The sequence below is a fragment of the Aquarana catesbeiana genome, linkage group LG09, assembly GCF_042186555.1.
Source record: "Aquarana catesbeiana isolate 2022-GZ linkage group LG09, ASM4218655v1, whole genome shotgun sequence".
In the NCBI taxonomy this organism is placed as follows: Eukaryota; Metazoa; Chordata; class Amphibia; order Anura; family Ranidae; genus Aquarana; species Aquarana catesbeiana.
The window spans coordinates 228,342,418-228,356,566 of NC_133332.1; the positions used below are offsets into that span (position 1 = coordinate 228,342,418).

The 14,149-nt window shown below is 48.8% G+C and overlaps 1 protein-coding gene across 9 annotated transcripts in view; it reads left to right on the forward strand.

Annotated features, from left to right (window-relative positions):
* The first annotated feature begins 3,910 nt into the window (after nt 1-3,910).
* The window catches only part of GRIN1 (glutamate ionotropic receptor NMDA type subunit 1), a 135,960-nt gene continuing 125,721 nt past the window's right edge, over nt 3,911-14,149 (forward strand). For 6 of the 9 annotated variants that reach the window (XM_073599914.1, XM_073599910.1, XM_073599909.1 and 3 more), the window contains exon 1: nt 3,912-4,747. In XM_073599914.1, the coding sequence (XP_073456015.1) occupies nt 4,490-4,747 (258 nt within the window). In that variant the 5' untranslated portion in view covers nt 3,912-4,489. Of the gene's footprint in view, nt 4,748-14,149 lie in introns of all 9 variants that reach the window. The other 3 variants (XM_073599906.1, XM_073599907.1, XM_073599913.1) reach the window with 2 other exon arrangements.

Consider the following 14,149-nt stretch of genomic DNA (forward strand, 5'->3'; position numbering starts at 1 on the left):
GTGGGGGCACAGGGAGACACTGTGGGGGGGGGGTGGAGGGCACAGGGGGGCACTGTGGGGAGGGGGGAGGTGGAGGGCACAGGGGGGCACTGTGGGGGGCACAGGGGGACACTGTGGGGAGGTGGGGGCACAGGGGGACACTGTGGGGAGGTGGAGGGCACAGGGGGACACTGTGGGGGGGTGGAGGGCACTGTGGGGAGGTGGAGTGCACAGGGGGACACTGTGGGGAGGTGGAGGGCACAGGGGGACACTGTGGGAAGGTGGGGGGGCACAGGGGGACACTGTGGGGAGGTGGAGGGCACAGGGGGGCACTGTGGGGAGGGGGGAGGTGGGGGGCACAAGGGGGGACTGTGGGGGGCACATGGGGACACTGTGGGGAGGTGGGGGGGCACAGGGGGGCACTGTGGGGAGGTGAGGGCACAGGGGGACACTGTGGGGAGGTGGAGGGCACAGGGGGACACTGTGGGGAGGTGGAGGGCACAGGGGGACACTGTGGGGAGGGGGGAGGTGGGAGGCACAAGGGGGCACTGTGGGGAGGTGGGGGGGCACAGGGGATCACTGTGGGGAGGTGGGGGGCACAGGGGGTCACTGTGGGGAGGTGGGGGGGCACAGGGGGACACTGTGTGGAGGTGGAGGGCACAGGGGGGCACTGTGGGGAGGGGGGAGCACAAGGGGGGACTGTGGGGGGCACATGGGGACACTGTAGGGAGGTGGGGGGCACAGGGGGGCACTGTGGGGAGGTGAGGGCACAGGGGGACACTGTGGGGAGGTGGAGGGCACAGGGGGACACTGTGGGGAGGTGGAGGGCACAGGGGGACACTGTGGGGAGGGGGGAGGTGGGAGGCACAAGGGGGCACTGTGGGGAGGTGGGGGGGCACAGGGGATCACTGTGGGGAGGTGGGGGGCACAGGGGGTCACTGTGGGGAGGTGGGGGGCACTGTGGGGAGGTGGGGGGCACAGGGGGACACTGTGGGGAGGTAGAGGGCACAGGGGGACACTGTGGGGAGGTAGAGGGCACAGGGGGACACTGTGGGGAGGTGGGGGCACAGGGGGACACTGTGGGGAGGTGGAGGGCACAGGGGACACTGTGGGGAGGTGGGGGGTACAGGGGGACACTGTGGGGAGGTGGAGGGCACTGTGGGGCACAGGGGGACACTGTGGGGAGGTGGGGGTCACTGTGGGGAGGTGGGGGGCACAGGGGGTCACTGTGGGGGGTGGAGGGCACAGGGGGGCACAGGGGGACACTGTGGGGAGGTGAGGGGGACACTGTGGGGAGGTGGGGGTCACTGTGGGGAGGTGGGGGGCACAGGGGGACACTGTGGGGAGGTGGGGGGCACAGGGGGACACTGTGGGGGTGGAGGGCACACGGGGGCACTGTGGGGAGGTGGGGGGCACAGGAGGACACTGTGGGGAGGTGGGGGGGCACAGGAGGACACTGTGGGGAGGTGGGGGGCACAGGGGGACACTGTGGGGAGGTGGGGGGCACAGGGGGACACTGTGGGGAGGTGGGGGCACAGGGGGACACTGTGGGGAGGTGGGGGACACTGTGGGGAGGTGGGGGGCACAGGGGGACACTGTGGGGAGGTGGGGGCACAGGGGGACACTGTGGGGAGGTGGGGGGCACAGGGGGACACTGTGGGGAGGTGGGGGGCACAGGGGGACACTGTGGGGAGGTGGGGGACACTGTGGGGAGGTGGGGGGCACAGGGGGACACTGTGGGGAGGTGGGGGCACAGGGGGACACTGTGGGGAGGTGGGGGGCACAGGGGGACACTGTGGGGAGGTGGGGGACACTGTGGGGAGGTGGGGGGCACAGGGGGACACTGTGGGGAGGTGGGGGACACTGTGGGGAGGTGGGGGGCACAGGGGGACACTGTGGGGAGGTGGGGGACACTGTGGGGAGGTGGGGGGCACAGGGGGACACTGTGGGGAGGTGGAGGACACTGTGGGGAGGTGGGGGCACAGAGGGACACTGTGGGGAGGTGGGGGGCACAGGGGGACACTGTGGGGAGGTGGGGGCACAGGGGGACACTGTGGGGAGGTGGGGGGCACAGGGGGACACTGTGGGGAGGTGGGGGACACTGTGGGGAGGTGGGGGGCACAGGGGGACACTGTGGGGAGGTGGGGGACACTGTGGGGAGGTGGGGGCACAGAGGGACACTGTGGGGAGGTGGGGGGCACAGGGGGACACTGTGGGGAGGTGGGGGCACAGGGGGACACTGTGGGGAGGTGGGGGGCACAGGGGGACACTGTGGGGAGGTGGGGGGCACAGGGGGACACTGTGGGGAGGTGGGGGCACAGGGGGACACTGTGGGGAGGTGGGGGACACTGTGGGGAGGTGGGGGCACAGAGGGACACTGTGGGTGGGAAGCTGTGCAGCAACTTTCTAGCTGCTGCACTTTCCTTCCTACATGCAGAGTAGCGCGGGAAGCGGCTGTATACAGACCTCTCATGATGCGCTCCTCCTCCTCCTCGCCGGCCCCTCCTCTTTTCTGTCTGTCCGAGGTGATGACAGATACAAGCACCTGGGGTGGACGGGAGGGAAGGAGGGGCCGGCGGGGAGGAGGAGGAGCGCATCACGAGGTGTGTGTATACACTGCAGTCTCTTAGCAGTGAGCAGGGACCCGATCAGCCCGTCAATCACAGCTAGCTGACGGGTAGATCGGGTCCCGAAGTGGAAGCTGCCATGGGGCCCCCTACTGGCCACGGGCCCTCGGACAGCGTCCGAACTGCCCGATGGTCAGTCCGCCCCTGTATGCAGCTTACCGGCTCTCATCTCCTCATGTGCTATCGGCGTGAGGAGAGGAATGCCGATAACATGCATTTCCTGTTTTCACTGTGATCAGCTGTGATTGGGCACAGCTGATCACATGGTAAAGAGCCTACCTCATAAGTTTTTTACCGCAATCGGTGATGCGCTGTGTCCCATGGACACAGCGCACCACCAATCGCTGCACTGCACACCACCGCGGGCACGCATGTGCGGCAAGAATGGGAGAACGTCATATGATGTCCTCGCAGAACAAGAGTGCTCTCGCTTCTTTATCATTTCACTATACGGTGGGCGGGAAGCAGTTAAAGTAGCACAGTGCTGAATAGCAAAAAATGCCCTGGTCATGAAAGGGGTACAATTTTCTGGAGCTGAAGTGGTTGAAATAGCTGATATTAGAAGCTGATTGGCTACCATGCACAGCTGCAGCAGAATTTTTCACTCTCCAGTTTTAGCAAATCAGCCCCATTTTGTTGTAATGCACCTGGAATGTGTTTAGCCAATTTAGGCATTTTTATTTCATGCAGTCAACTGTCCAATCATTGTAATCCATCTCATGTCGGAAATGATCCTTTAGTGCAACACCAAAGGTAATTTCACCTACTTGTATCCAAAAAATAAAAGTAAGAAAATAAATATATTTTTTCTGAAACTACAGATTTCATCTTGAAAGCAATCAGAAATATCCACTGTCATCTGATCCCTTCTGTCCTCCTACAAATCCTACACAATAAATCAAAAGCTGGGATTATATTTTGAATTTTTGTGCAGGGTGCCAATTGACCATATGGAAACAATTGTTTGCTATAATAATGATGATGGTGATAATGAATGGCCAACAATGGGTGCAAAGACATAAGAGAATGATTATATGGATGATACATAGACACTACCTATAAGGGATCATTTGAATGAAAAATCTAAAAAAATGGCCAAATTCAGAGAATCCCTACAGGGCATGTGTGCACGAATAGCACTTGAGCCAATTACCTAGTGACCTGAATCATCTTCAATTAATTATTACTGATGTGCAAAAAAAAAAAAGCAGCAGAGAATTAGTGAAGGCTGAGAGTAGTCCGGCACAGGGGGGGTTAAGTATCGGAGGGGACTGTGGGTGGGCTCCTTATTTGGGAGAAGAGTCCCTAATCTCTATTGGTGGAGACGGTGACACTGCGGAGGACACGGCTCCAGCTAGAAGGGGGCTGACAGCTCCGAGGCTCATTTCAGCACCAAGGACAGCAGCAGGCAAGCAGGCAAGCAGGCAGTCAGCCCCCTCTGCCTGTACGGAATAGTGGGCACCCAGAACCTGAGCCATGCACCCAGCACCCCTCATCTAACACCCCCCACCCTTCATATCTACCCCCATCATCTTCTATTCACCCCCCAATCAATGCCATCGATCCTGATCCCATCCTAACACCTTATCACTTCTCCCCCCACCACTCATCTCTATCCAAGTCATCGGATTCACTGGGTATTCTGAACCCCAATCCCCCCCACCCCTCACTCAGGCACCAGTAGGAGGAATTGGCTTTGGATCTCTTGAGACCTACCTAAGATCATTGATTGTGCTACCTCCACCTCCTCCTCCAGCCCACCCACCTCCCTCTCCCCATCCCCCAACATAAGCCTCAGTCTCTGGCATCACAGTTTCACCCTGTCTGGAGCTGGGGAGCCCCCCAAAAGCAGGACGTTGGCTCAGCCGGGGTGTGCCAAGTCCATGGACAGGATGCGCCTGTTCTTGCTGGCAGTGCTCTTCTTGTTCTCGTTTGCCCGGGCTGGATGTGACCCCAAAATCGTGAACATCGGGGCGGTCCTGAGCACCAAAAAACACGAAGTGCTCTTCAGGGATGCTGTCAACCAAGCCAACAAGAGGCATGGCACCTGGAAGATCCAACTCAATGCCACCTCTGTCATCCACAGGACCAATGCCATCCAGATGGCTCTGTCCGTCTGCGAGGACCTCATCTCCAGCCAGGTAAACGGGGGCATTGGGTGGACAAGCTGTATGGTGATGATAGGTGCCATGATCAGCTAGTCTGGCTCATATAGGGTAACATAGACTATAATGGCACCGACAGGTAAAGGTGGTGGCATTGGATGGGGAAACTGGTGTAGTTTATTTGCTGTGAGTGGGTATACTGTGCAGGTATGCTGGCTCATATAGGTCCAATAGGTAACATGGACCAAAATGACCCCTATATATAAGAATAGGGTCCAATTGAATGGGCAAACTGGCATAGTCTATTTGCTTTGAGTGGGTATACTGTGCAGGTGTTCTGGCTCATATAGGGCACATATTGTCTGGGTAATATGGACCACGATGACACCTACAGATAGTAAAAGTGTGGCATTGGATGGGCAACCTGGCGTAGTCTACAGTATTTGCTGTAAGTGGGTATACTGTGCAGCTATCCTGGCTCATATAGGGCACATATTGTCTATATTTGCATAATGGACCACAATGATATCTACAGATAAGAAAATGGTGGCATTGGATGGGCAAACTAGTGTAGTCTATTTGGTGTGGATGGCTACTGCTATGCTGGCCAATATAGAGGGCATGTTGTGACGATAACATGGACTAGAATGACACCTATAGATAAGAAAAGGGTGGCAAACTGGCTTAGTCTGTATGGTTTGAGTGAGTATCCTGTGCAGTTATAATGGCTCATATAAGGCACAGATTGTCTAGGTAACATATAGACCATAGTGACATCTACACACACGAAAGGGATGGCATTGGATGGGCAAACTGTCGTCTACATAGTGTGGGTAACCCAGTTTAGCTAGCCCAGCTCATATAGGGCACAGGTTGTCTATATAAAATGGCTACGATGATACCTACAGTACAGACATGTAAAGGGCGGTTTTGGTTGAAAACCTATCAGAGCCAGCATTATATGAGTAGGTGCCCTATTTAGCTAGCCTGGTTCATATAGGGCCACAGTTTGATAAAGGATATAAAAAGGATGGCATTTCATGCTTGCTTATTCCACATACTGTGCATAGGACGAGATTTATAACATGGGCACAATGATACCTTCAGCAAGGTGGGCATTAGATAGGCAAAACAGCATAGTCTACATGCTGCGTGTAGATATGCTGTTCAGCCAGTCTGGTACATATTGAGAACAGTTTGTGAAGGTGTCATGGACACTTACAGGTGTGGCATTTCTAGATCATGCGCTATGTGGTTACATACTGCAATCTCCATTCACCTAATTGTCATGTTTAAAACTCATGTATGCTTACGAAGGAGATATTATAAAAGGTATATATTGGCACTGGGCACATCCCCATTTGAAGCATGCTCAGTGCAAGTCACGTTCGTATTAAGAACAGTTATCCTCCAAATAACTACGGGCACAATCTTGGCACAGTCCCTTGGTATATAATGGGCATTCAGGCTTCTTTGGCATTATTTTTGCAATGTCCGATCTGCATGCTCTTATTCTGGATAGAGAGAGTGAATGCAGGCACATTTTGGGCACCATGCCATCCCCAGCAACAAAAACACGGGCATTGAATGGGCGCACTACATCTCTCACATTGTCATATCGGGTACACGTCCTAATCTCTAATCAGTGTAGCCTTGAGATCGGAGAGAGGGCAACATGTACCATAGTACCATATCCAGAAAGGCGGAAAATGCATGGCATTGCTGCATCCTAGGGAGTGATGCACAGAGCAATCCCTCTTCTTTTATACAGGTTCTCCTGATGGGTACACATTTCTTATGAAGACCAAGCAAACGGGCATAGTTCCAATAATAGATGGCAATCTAGTTAATTGGAGCATGAAACGGATATAAAATGGCACGACATGGACATGCAAATGGGTATTGAGTGCAATAATATGTTGGCACATAATGGGCACAGCTTCGTGTAAAACAATGCTTACGTTGCACAGTGAGAATGATGCCATGATGTACAATCCAGGCAGGATAGGCACTGCTGCCAATGCGGAGATTATTAAACTCATTTATATTCCAGTAAAGGGAAGCTGGTAATTGGAAGACCACTATCAGCGTGGATTAGAGTTCAGACGTGTGATGTGGGGAAACCCTGGGTGCAAATCTGTGTGCTGGCATTTGCTGGGCATAGGGGTAGATGAAATAATATGAGGTTCAGGGTGAGTGTATTACACACTGGTATCATGTACAGAGCAATGCACTATGAGGCTGTTATATAACTCTATATGACTCCCCCCTCCCCATCCATCTGTCCCCTGTGTACAGATATACACTGTGTATACTCACAGGGGAGAGTATATGGGCTCCCAAGATGCACTTTGTACATACTGTATAACTTTGTGTGTGTGTGTGCCATTTCTTGTGAGTGTGCCACCTTTCCAGTGTATGCATGTACATGGTACCCAGCATCCCTTCTATTGTGTTTGTTTGTAACCCAGTGTGTTGTGTGTCATTTCTTCACTGTATGGGTGTTTGATTAGTTATGAGTATACCAGTGTGTATATTGTGTGTATGCCATCTTTTCTGTTTGTGGCACTCTTCTTGTGTATGCATATGTATCTTATCCAGTATCAATTGTCAGAGGCTGTAATGTACAGTGTTATTTGTGTTCATCACTGGATGTGTGTGTTATTTCTTTTGAGTTTATTACTGTGTGTGATCATATTTGAGTGTAGCACACTTCCAGTGTATGCACATGTTTGTTATCCAGAATAACATCTAGTGTGTGTGTGTATTTGTAATCTACCTTCACTGTATGTGTGTGTCATTTCTTTTGAGTATGGCACTAATGTTAGTATGAGTATGGCACTCATATTAGTGTGTGTGATTTCTTTTGCGTGTGGCACTCCTAGTGTATGTGTGTGATCCATCATCTTATTATGTATTTTGTGTGCAATCAGGTGTGTTATTCTTGCTTGTATGTATATGGTTTGTGTGTTAGTGCATGTGTTATTTGATATGTGTGTGTGTGTGTTAGTTATTTGTTGTGTGCTTCTGTGTGATGTTGAGTTGTGTGTCATCTAATATGCATGTTAATGTTTACATTATCCAGTGTGTGTTATCCAGTGTCCCATCTACTGTATGCTTTTTTCGTGTGTCTCTTTATGTTAGTCATCTAGTAAGTGTGTGTTTTTTTTCTGTGTGCATGTCATCTACTATATTGGCTCATTATATCTGTGATGCATCTATGTGTGTGTCGCTTAATGTGCGTTCGGCACTTTTGTAGGCTATATATGTGTGTGTTACCGTGTCTCAATGCTACCATGTTATTTTTGTTCTCTATATGTAAGTCATTCTGCAAGTGTTACCTACTGTGTGCAAGCTACTGTTTGCTTTTTCTGTGTGTGTGTTATCCAATGTCTCCTGTCACTGTGGTATATTTTGTATCTATTTATATTACTCATGTATGTATTGTCTATATTTTTGGGTGCTTGTATGTCAGTCAGCTAATGTGTGCATGCTATATCTGTGTTTGATTTTGTGTTAGTCACCTTGTCTTGTGTGTATTTTTTTTTGGGGGGGGGGGGGGGTGATACAATTGTTTTATAGTCATCTAGAGTGTTCATGGGTCATCTAGTGTATATTTCCACGTGCACGTGTCATCTAGCATGTACATGTTGTGTGTGCTGTATGTGTGATACATAATATGTACATGGTATGCAGGGTATGTACTGTATATCGTGCAATGTGTCATGTTGTGTTATTCTCCTATATTAAATGGAAGGTAATGTTTGTGTATTGTGTGTAGAGAGGTTAGTGTTTTACCATATTATATTGCACAGTTTGATTTGCACAAGACATATAGCTATACATCCTTTAAGGAGCTCCATATATATATTATTATTCCTATGGCTGGCATACAAGTCAGGCTCCATCTTGTGTGCAGGGTGTACAGATATTTTATATCCCATTCCCTCCTCCCTGTGTCTCAGCTGCCTCCATGCATTCCAATGAAGTCTCATCTGTCCGCATTGCAGCCTTCCCCTTACTCTGCTCACCAAATGATTAAACCAGCAACAGAGCACATCAAACATACAGTACTAAGAATACCATTTATATGGTACATGGATGTAATGTAGGCTGTGCTTCACCGACATGGGACTGTATATAATAAACATTGTGATAATTACAGCTCTGCCTGCAGAATGGAAAATCCTTGTATGTTAGAATATACAGTACAATGAAGATTGTATATACCGTATTGTATTGTTCAAAATTAGGTTTAGAAGCCTGCCACCCTTCATTGTGCCAATCTACTTACCTCTATCTATCTATGCATGTCATATGTATGTTGTAACTGTTGTAGGTCTATCTATCTATCTATCTATCTATCTATCTATCTATCTATCTATCTATCTATCTATCTTTCTTTCTTTCTTTCTTTCTTTCTTTCTTTCTTTCTTTCTTTCTTTCTTTCTTTCTTTCTTTCTTTCTTTCTTTCTTTCTATCTGTATTGTACTGAGTGTCAGTAAATGTGCTGACAGGTGAGCCCAGTATAATGAATGGCGCCAGTGATTGTAGCCACTGAATGTTTTTTCCTGACTCCCAGTAGTCCATTAGATTCTGGATAACAGGCCTCAGGAGACATTTACAGCTGATTGTCTAGTGTGTGAATAAATGAATTGTTAGTTTTAGGGGTTTTCCTGTCTTCCGCCTCTGTGCAATATAAGACGATGGAAAGATATCCATGCCACAGAGAAATCATTATCAGTAGGATCCTCTACATGCCAGACAGTGATGATGGAATACATTGCTGGTGTATAAAGTGATAATTACTTGGGTTTAATGAGAACCCGTGCCTATAAATGTTAGAGTGCAACATTTCACTACATATACCGATGGATACATAACATTTTTTCCTGGTCTATCAGTGTCAGCAAAAAATGTTACTATAAAATGTAATATTCAGCCCCAAGCTGCCATGTTAGCTATCTCTTAGTAGCATTGTCCTCCCCCCAAATCCATAGAGATTCTAGGTAATTGACAGGCTACTTTCTGCGAGAGAGATTTCAGTGAAAAGCATGACAACCACCGATGGTTACCAGAAAATAGCAGCATGCATTTCTATATTTCTACACAATTCCAGTCTGTATTCTTGTCTCATATTTCACACATTCTCTAAACAGCAGACAAAAAGCAAAATGCACAGGTGAAATACCTACAGTATATGGGAACTGTTACCTGCCGATAGCAAAGTCAATTTGTTTGGCCAATCTTGTGCCTAATTGACTTCTCTGCCGACTGTTGAATGAGAGTATATACTGTGTTGTGTTTTTTTTCTACCTTACTCCACGTTCACGCCTATGCGTTTTTTAGTGCGTTTTGCACTTTGCAGAAATGCACTACAGTCCATTTAACATCGTTTCATATGGATGTAGTTCATATCTGTGCGTTTTGCGGAAAGGTTCAGGTACTTTTTTCCCATAGCAGATTGTGTTTAGCATGTAATAGACTTTAATGAAGTTGCACCAAAAACGCAAGTGTTGCATTTTGCGTGTTGTTTTTTTTTGTTTTTTTCTCTTTAAAGTATTACTAAACCCACAACAGTAAAATCAGTCTGTATATGCAGTAAAGCATTCTTGTTATACTTACTGTGGAACCTAAGGGGTTAATCCGCCACATTGTGTATAAAGGCTGTGTGATCCTGTCTCTCTGATCCTCTCCATCTTACACTGACTCCAGTCCATTTCCTGATAGAACAGAGCATTAGGGGACAAACTGCACATGCTCAGTTTGATGTGTATTGCTAGAGTTTTTCCTTTTTCCTTGGGAGAGTGCATGTGATCAGCACAGGGCGAATCAGCACTATCCAGACAAAGGGACAGGGGTCCTACAGCCTCATAGGACAATCAGGGCAAAATGAAAACTCCCCCTACAAGCTCTACCCAGACACTGATAGAAGTCACAAGACTGCTATATACTGCTGATGAGAAAAGGTATTTAGCAGTTTATATTTAAAAAATAATTGCATTTTCATGTTCTGTGTACTGTGGGAGACCAGATATAGTGACTGCAGGGTCCTGGGTTTAGTAACACCTTAACACACTGAGAATAGCTGGTTTCTAAGGAGCAGGCCGGGAAGCCGGCCGCTGCTTCCTTAACAACCGATGAGTCATGAGCTGAATGTAAAAAAAAGAATTGCCGGCAAAAAGAAAAATTGAGAAAAAAAACATCGTGGTGTCCCCCCCAAATCCATACCAGGCCCTTTGGGTCTGATATGGATTTGGAGGTAAACTCCATGGCAAATAAAAAAAAAGGAGCAGTCCCCCCCAAATACATACCAGACCCTTATCCGAGCATGCAGCCCAGCAGGTCAGAAAAGGGAGGGGACTAATGAGCACCCCCCTCCTGAACCATGCCAGGCTGCATGCTCTGTCTCCCCACCCCAAAGCACCTTGCCCCCATGTTGATGGAGACAAGGGCCTCTTCCCCACAACCCTGGGCTGTGGTTGTGGGCGTCTGCGGGCGGGGCGCTTATCGGAATCTGGAAGATCCTGCCCCCCCATGTGAATAAGTATGGGGTACATTGTACCCCTTCTCGTTCACCAAAAAAAAAACTGCTAATAAGAATAAAAACCACAAACACAGTTTTTGACAATTCCTTTATTAAAAATAAAAAAACAATATCCCCCTATGTAGATTCATCCTTAATCACAGGGCCTGCTGCACAGACGGACCTGAAAAAAAAAATCCGCACTCATCGAAGGCTAACCACCGTTTGACGAGGAAGAAGACAATGATGGCAAAGAGGAAGACAGCGGCGGCGAAGAAGAAGACAGGGGCACGGGAGAAGACAGCTACAGGAGAGACAGCGGCGGGAAAGGACGGCTTGTTGAGTAGACGGCGCAACGGCATCGGGAGAGACGGTGGTGGGAGAAGACGGCTCGGGGAGAAGGCAGCTATTATTTTAAATAAAAGACTTTTCAAAAACCGGCTCTTGTTTTTTTACATTTCACTGCTTTTTTGGTGAATGGGTAGGGGTACGATTTACCGATACACATTCACATAAGGGGGGCAGGATCTGGGGGTCCCCCTGTTAAAGGGGGGTTTCAGATTCCGAAAAGCCCCCCGCCCGTAGACCCATACAACCACCGGCCAGGTTTGTCGGGAAGAGGCCCTTGTCTCCATTAACATAGGGGCAAGGTGCTTTGGGTTGGGGGGGCGCAGAGCCCCCCCGCCCCAAAACACCCACCCCCCCATGTTGAGGGCATGCGATCTGGTATGGTTCAGTAGGGGGGGCGCTCGCTCCTTACCTCCCTTTCCTGACCTGCCAGGCTGCATGCTCAGATAAAGGTCTGGTATGGATTTTGGGGGGACCCCGCGCCATTTAAAAAAAAAAATGTTGGCATGTGGGTGTCCCCTGCCAAATCCATACCAGGGAAGCCCACTGACAGCTGATGACTCATCCTTGCTAAGGTCGATTCCGACCCGCTCCTTAGCAATTAGCTATATACAGTGAATGTAAAAAAAAAAAAAAGACACAAATCGCAAAATGTAAATCACGGCAAAATTGCAGTAAAATCGTGGTAAAAAAACACAGAGGCACAAAAATGCATTGATGTGAACATGTTCCATAGGAACCCATGTTAAAAAAATTCCCTGCATTTCTGCAAAATGCAAAAAGCATAAAAAAATGCATTAGTGTGAAGCAAGCCTTATGCCGCATACACACGGTCGGACTTTTCGTCTACAAAAGTCTGACGGACGCCGACGGACAAAATCCGGCGGACAATCCGATCGTGTGTGGGCTTCCCCGGACTTTCGGTGGACTTTTCTTTAGATTTGGAACATGCTTCAAATCTTTACGTCGTAACTCCGCCGGACCCAGAAATCCGCTCGTCTGTATGCTAGTCCGACGGACAAAAACCCAGGCTAGGGCAGCTATTGGCTACTGGCTATCAACTTCCTTATTTTAGTCCGGTCGTACGTCATCACGTACGAATCCATCGGACTTTTGTGTGATCGTATGTAGGCAAGTCCGTTTGTTAGAAAGTCCGCGCAAGTCCGCCAAAAGTCCGCCAAAAGTCCGTCAAAAGTCTGTCAGACAGGCTGTCGGACTTTTGTAGCCGAAAAGTCCGACCGTGTGTACGCGGCATAAGGCTACTTGCCTGGAGTCCAGCTTCAAAATGTAGGTGTTTTTTTTTACAGGTTTATTAAAATGTATCTTGGAAATTTTCTTCTTTGGGATCAGTTGACATGAAGTCCTCAACTTGTAGAAAAATATTCTATACAGTGCTACTTGTCAAATATAATTATTTCTACTAAGGCTTGGTTAAAACCTATGCAGGTTGCATCTTGCATATTCCAGGTGCATTTTGCGTTTTTCAATGCACGTTTTTGATCCTTTGAATTCTATGGAACCAAAAAAAAGTCCCTGGCCCTTTCCATAAAATGCACAGATGTGAATGTGACCCATAGGAAACCATGTTAAATGGACTGTAGTGTGTTTCTGCAAAACTGAAAATGCCCTAAAAAATGCATAGGTGTGAACCAGGCCTAAGTACCAACCAAGTAAGGCTGACCATATCTAAACAGATTTTTCTTAATTATAAAAATGTACGAACCAAGGGGAAGGTGAAATCTCCTTTCACACTGGGGCGGGGTGGCGGTAAAGCGCCGCCATTGTAAGCGGCGCTTTACCGTCGGTATTCACCCAGGGCAGTTTTACCCCCCGCTAGCCACTCAGAAAGGGTTAAAAACCACCGAAAAGCGCCTCTGCAGGCGCTATTGAATTTAATGGGCAGGAGCGGTGAAGGAGCGGTTTATACTCCACTCCTTCACCGCTCCAAAGATGCTGCTAGCAGGACTTTTTTTCCCGTCCTGCTAGCACACCGCTCCAGTGTGAAAGCCCCCGGGGCTTTCACACTGGAGAGACAGCAGCGGCTGTTTCGGGTTGGTTTGCAGGTCTAAGGTCTGTTTTGTCAGTTTATAGCAGTAGTTTGTTATTTTATAAATTTACAGCAGGCCATGGCCATCTTAAGTGTGGGCATCTGAAGCCAGACTGTATTTCTTCCTGGATCTCGTCCTTGCAGATCTCGCACATGCTCAGTGAAGCACAAGCAGTGTAATAGGTTTCAGGTCAGGTTTCCATAGCAACGGCAGTTTCAGAGGAAGTTGCCGCCCCTTCCCAGAAGGCATTGCAAACAGGAAATGATGCGATGGGCCGCGGCCAGGGAGGAGGAAGTGAAAAATGAATATAGCAGATATACAGTAGGTGCTGAGAAAAAAAATAAAAAAATATCCAATTTGCTTACAGTGCACAGTTTAGTGAGGGATGCTGAAGAGTTGTAAAAGTGGGTGGAACTCCACTTTAAATACAATAAAAAAATAAAAATAAATGTCTTTTTTTTTTTTCAAACATTTTTTTTCCCCCTTTAAGACAATTGGGCAGAAGTGACATTTAAC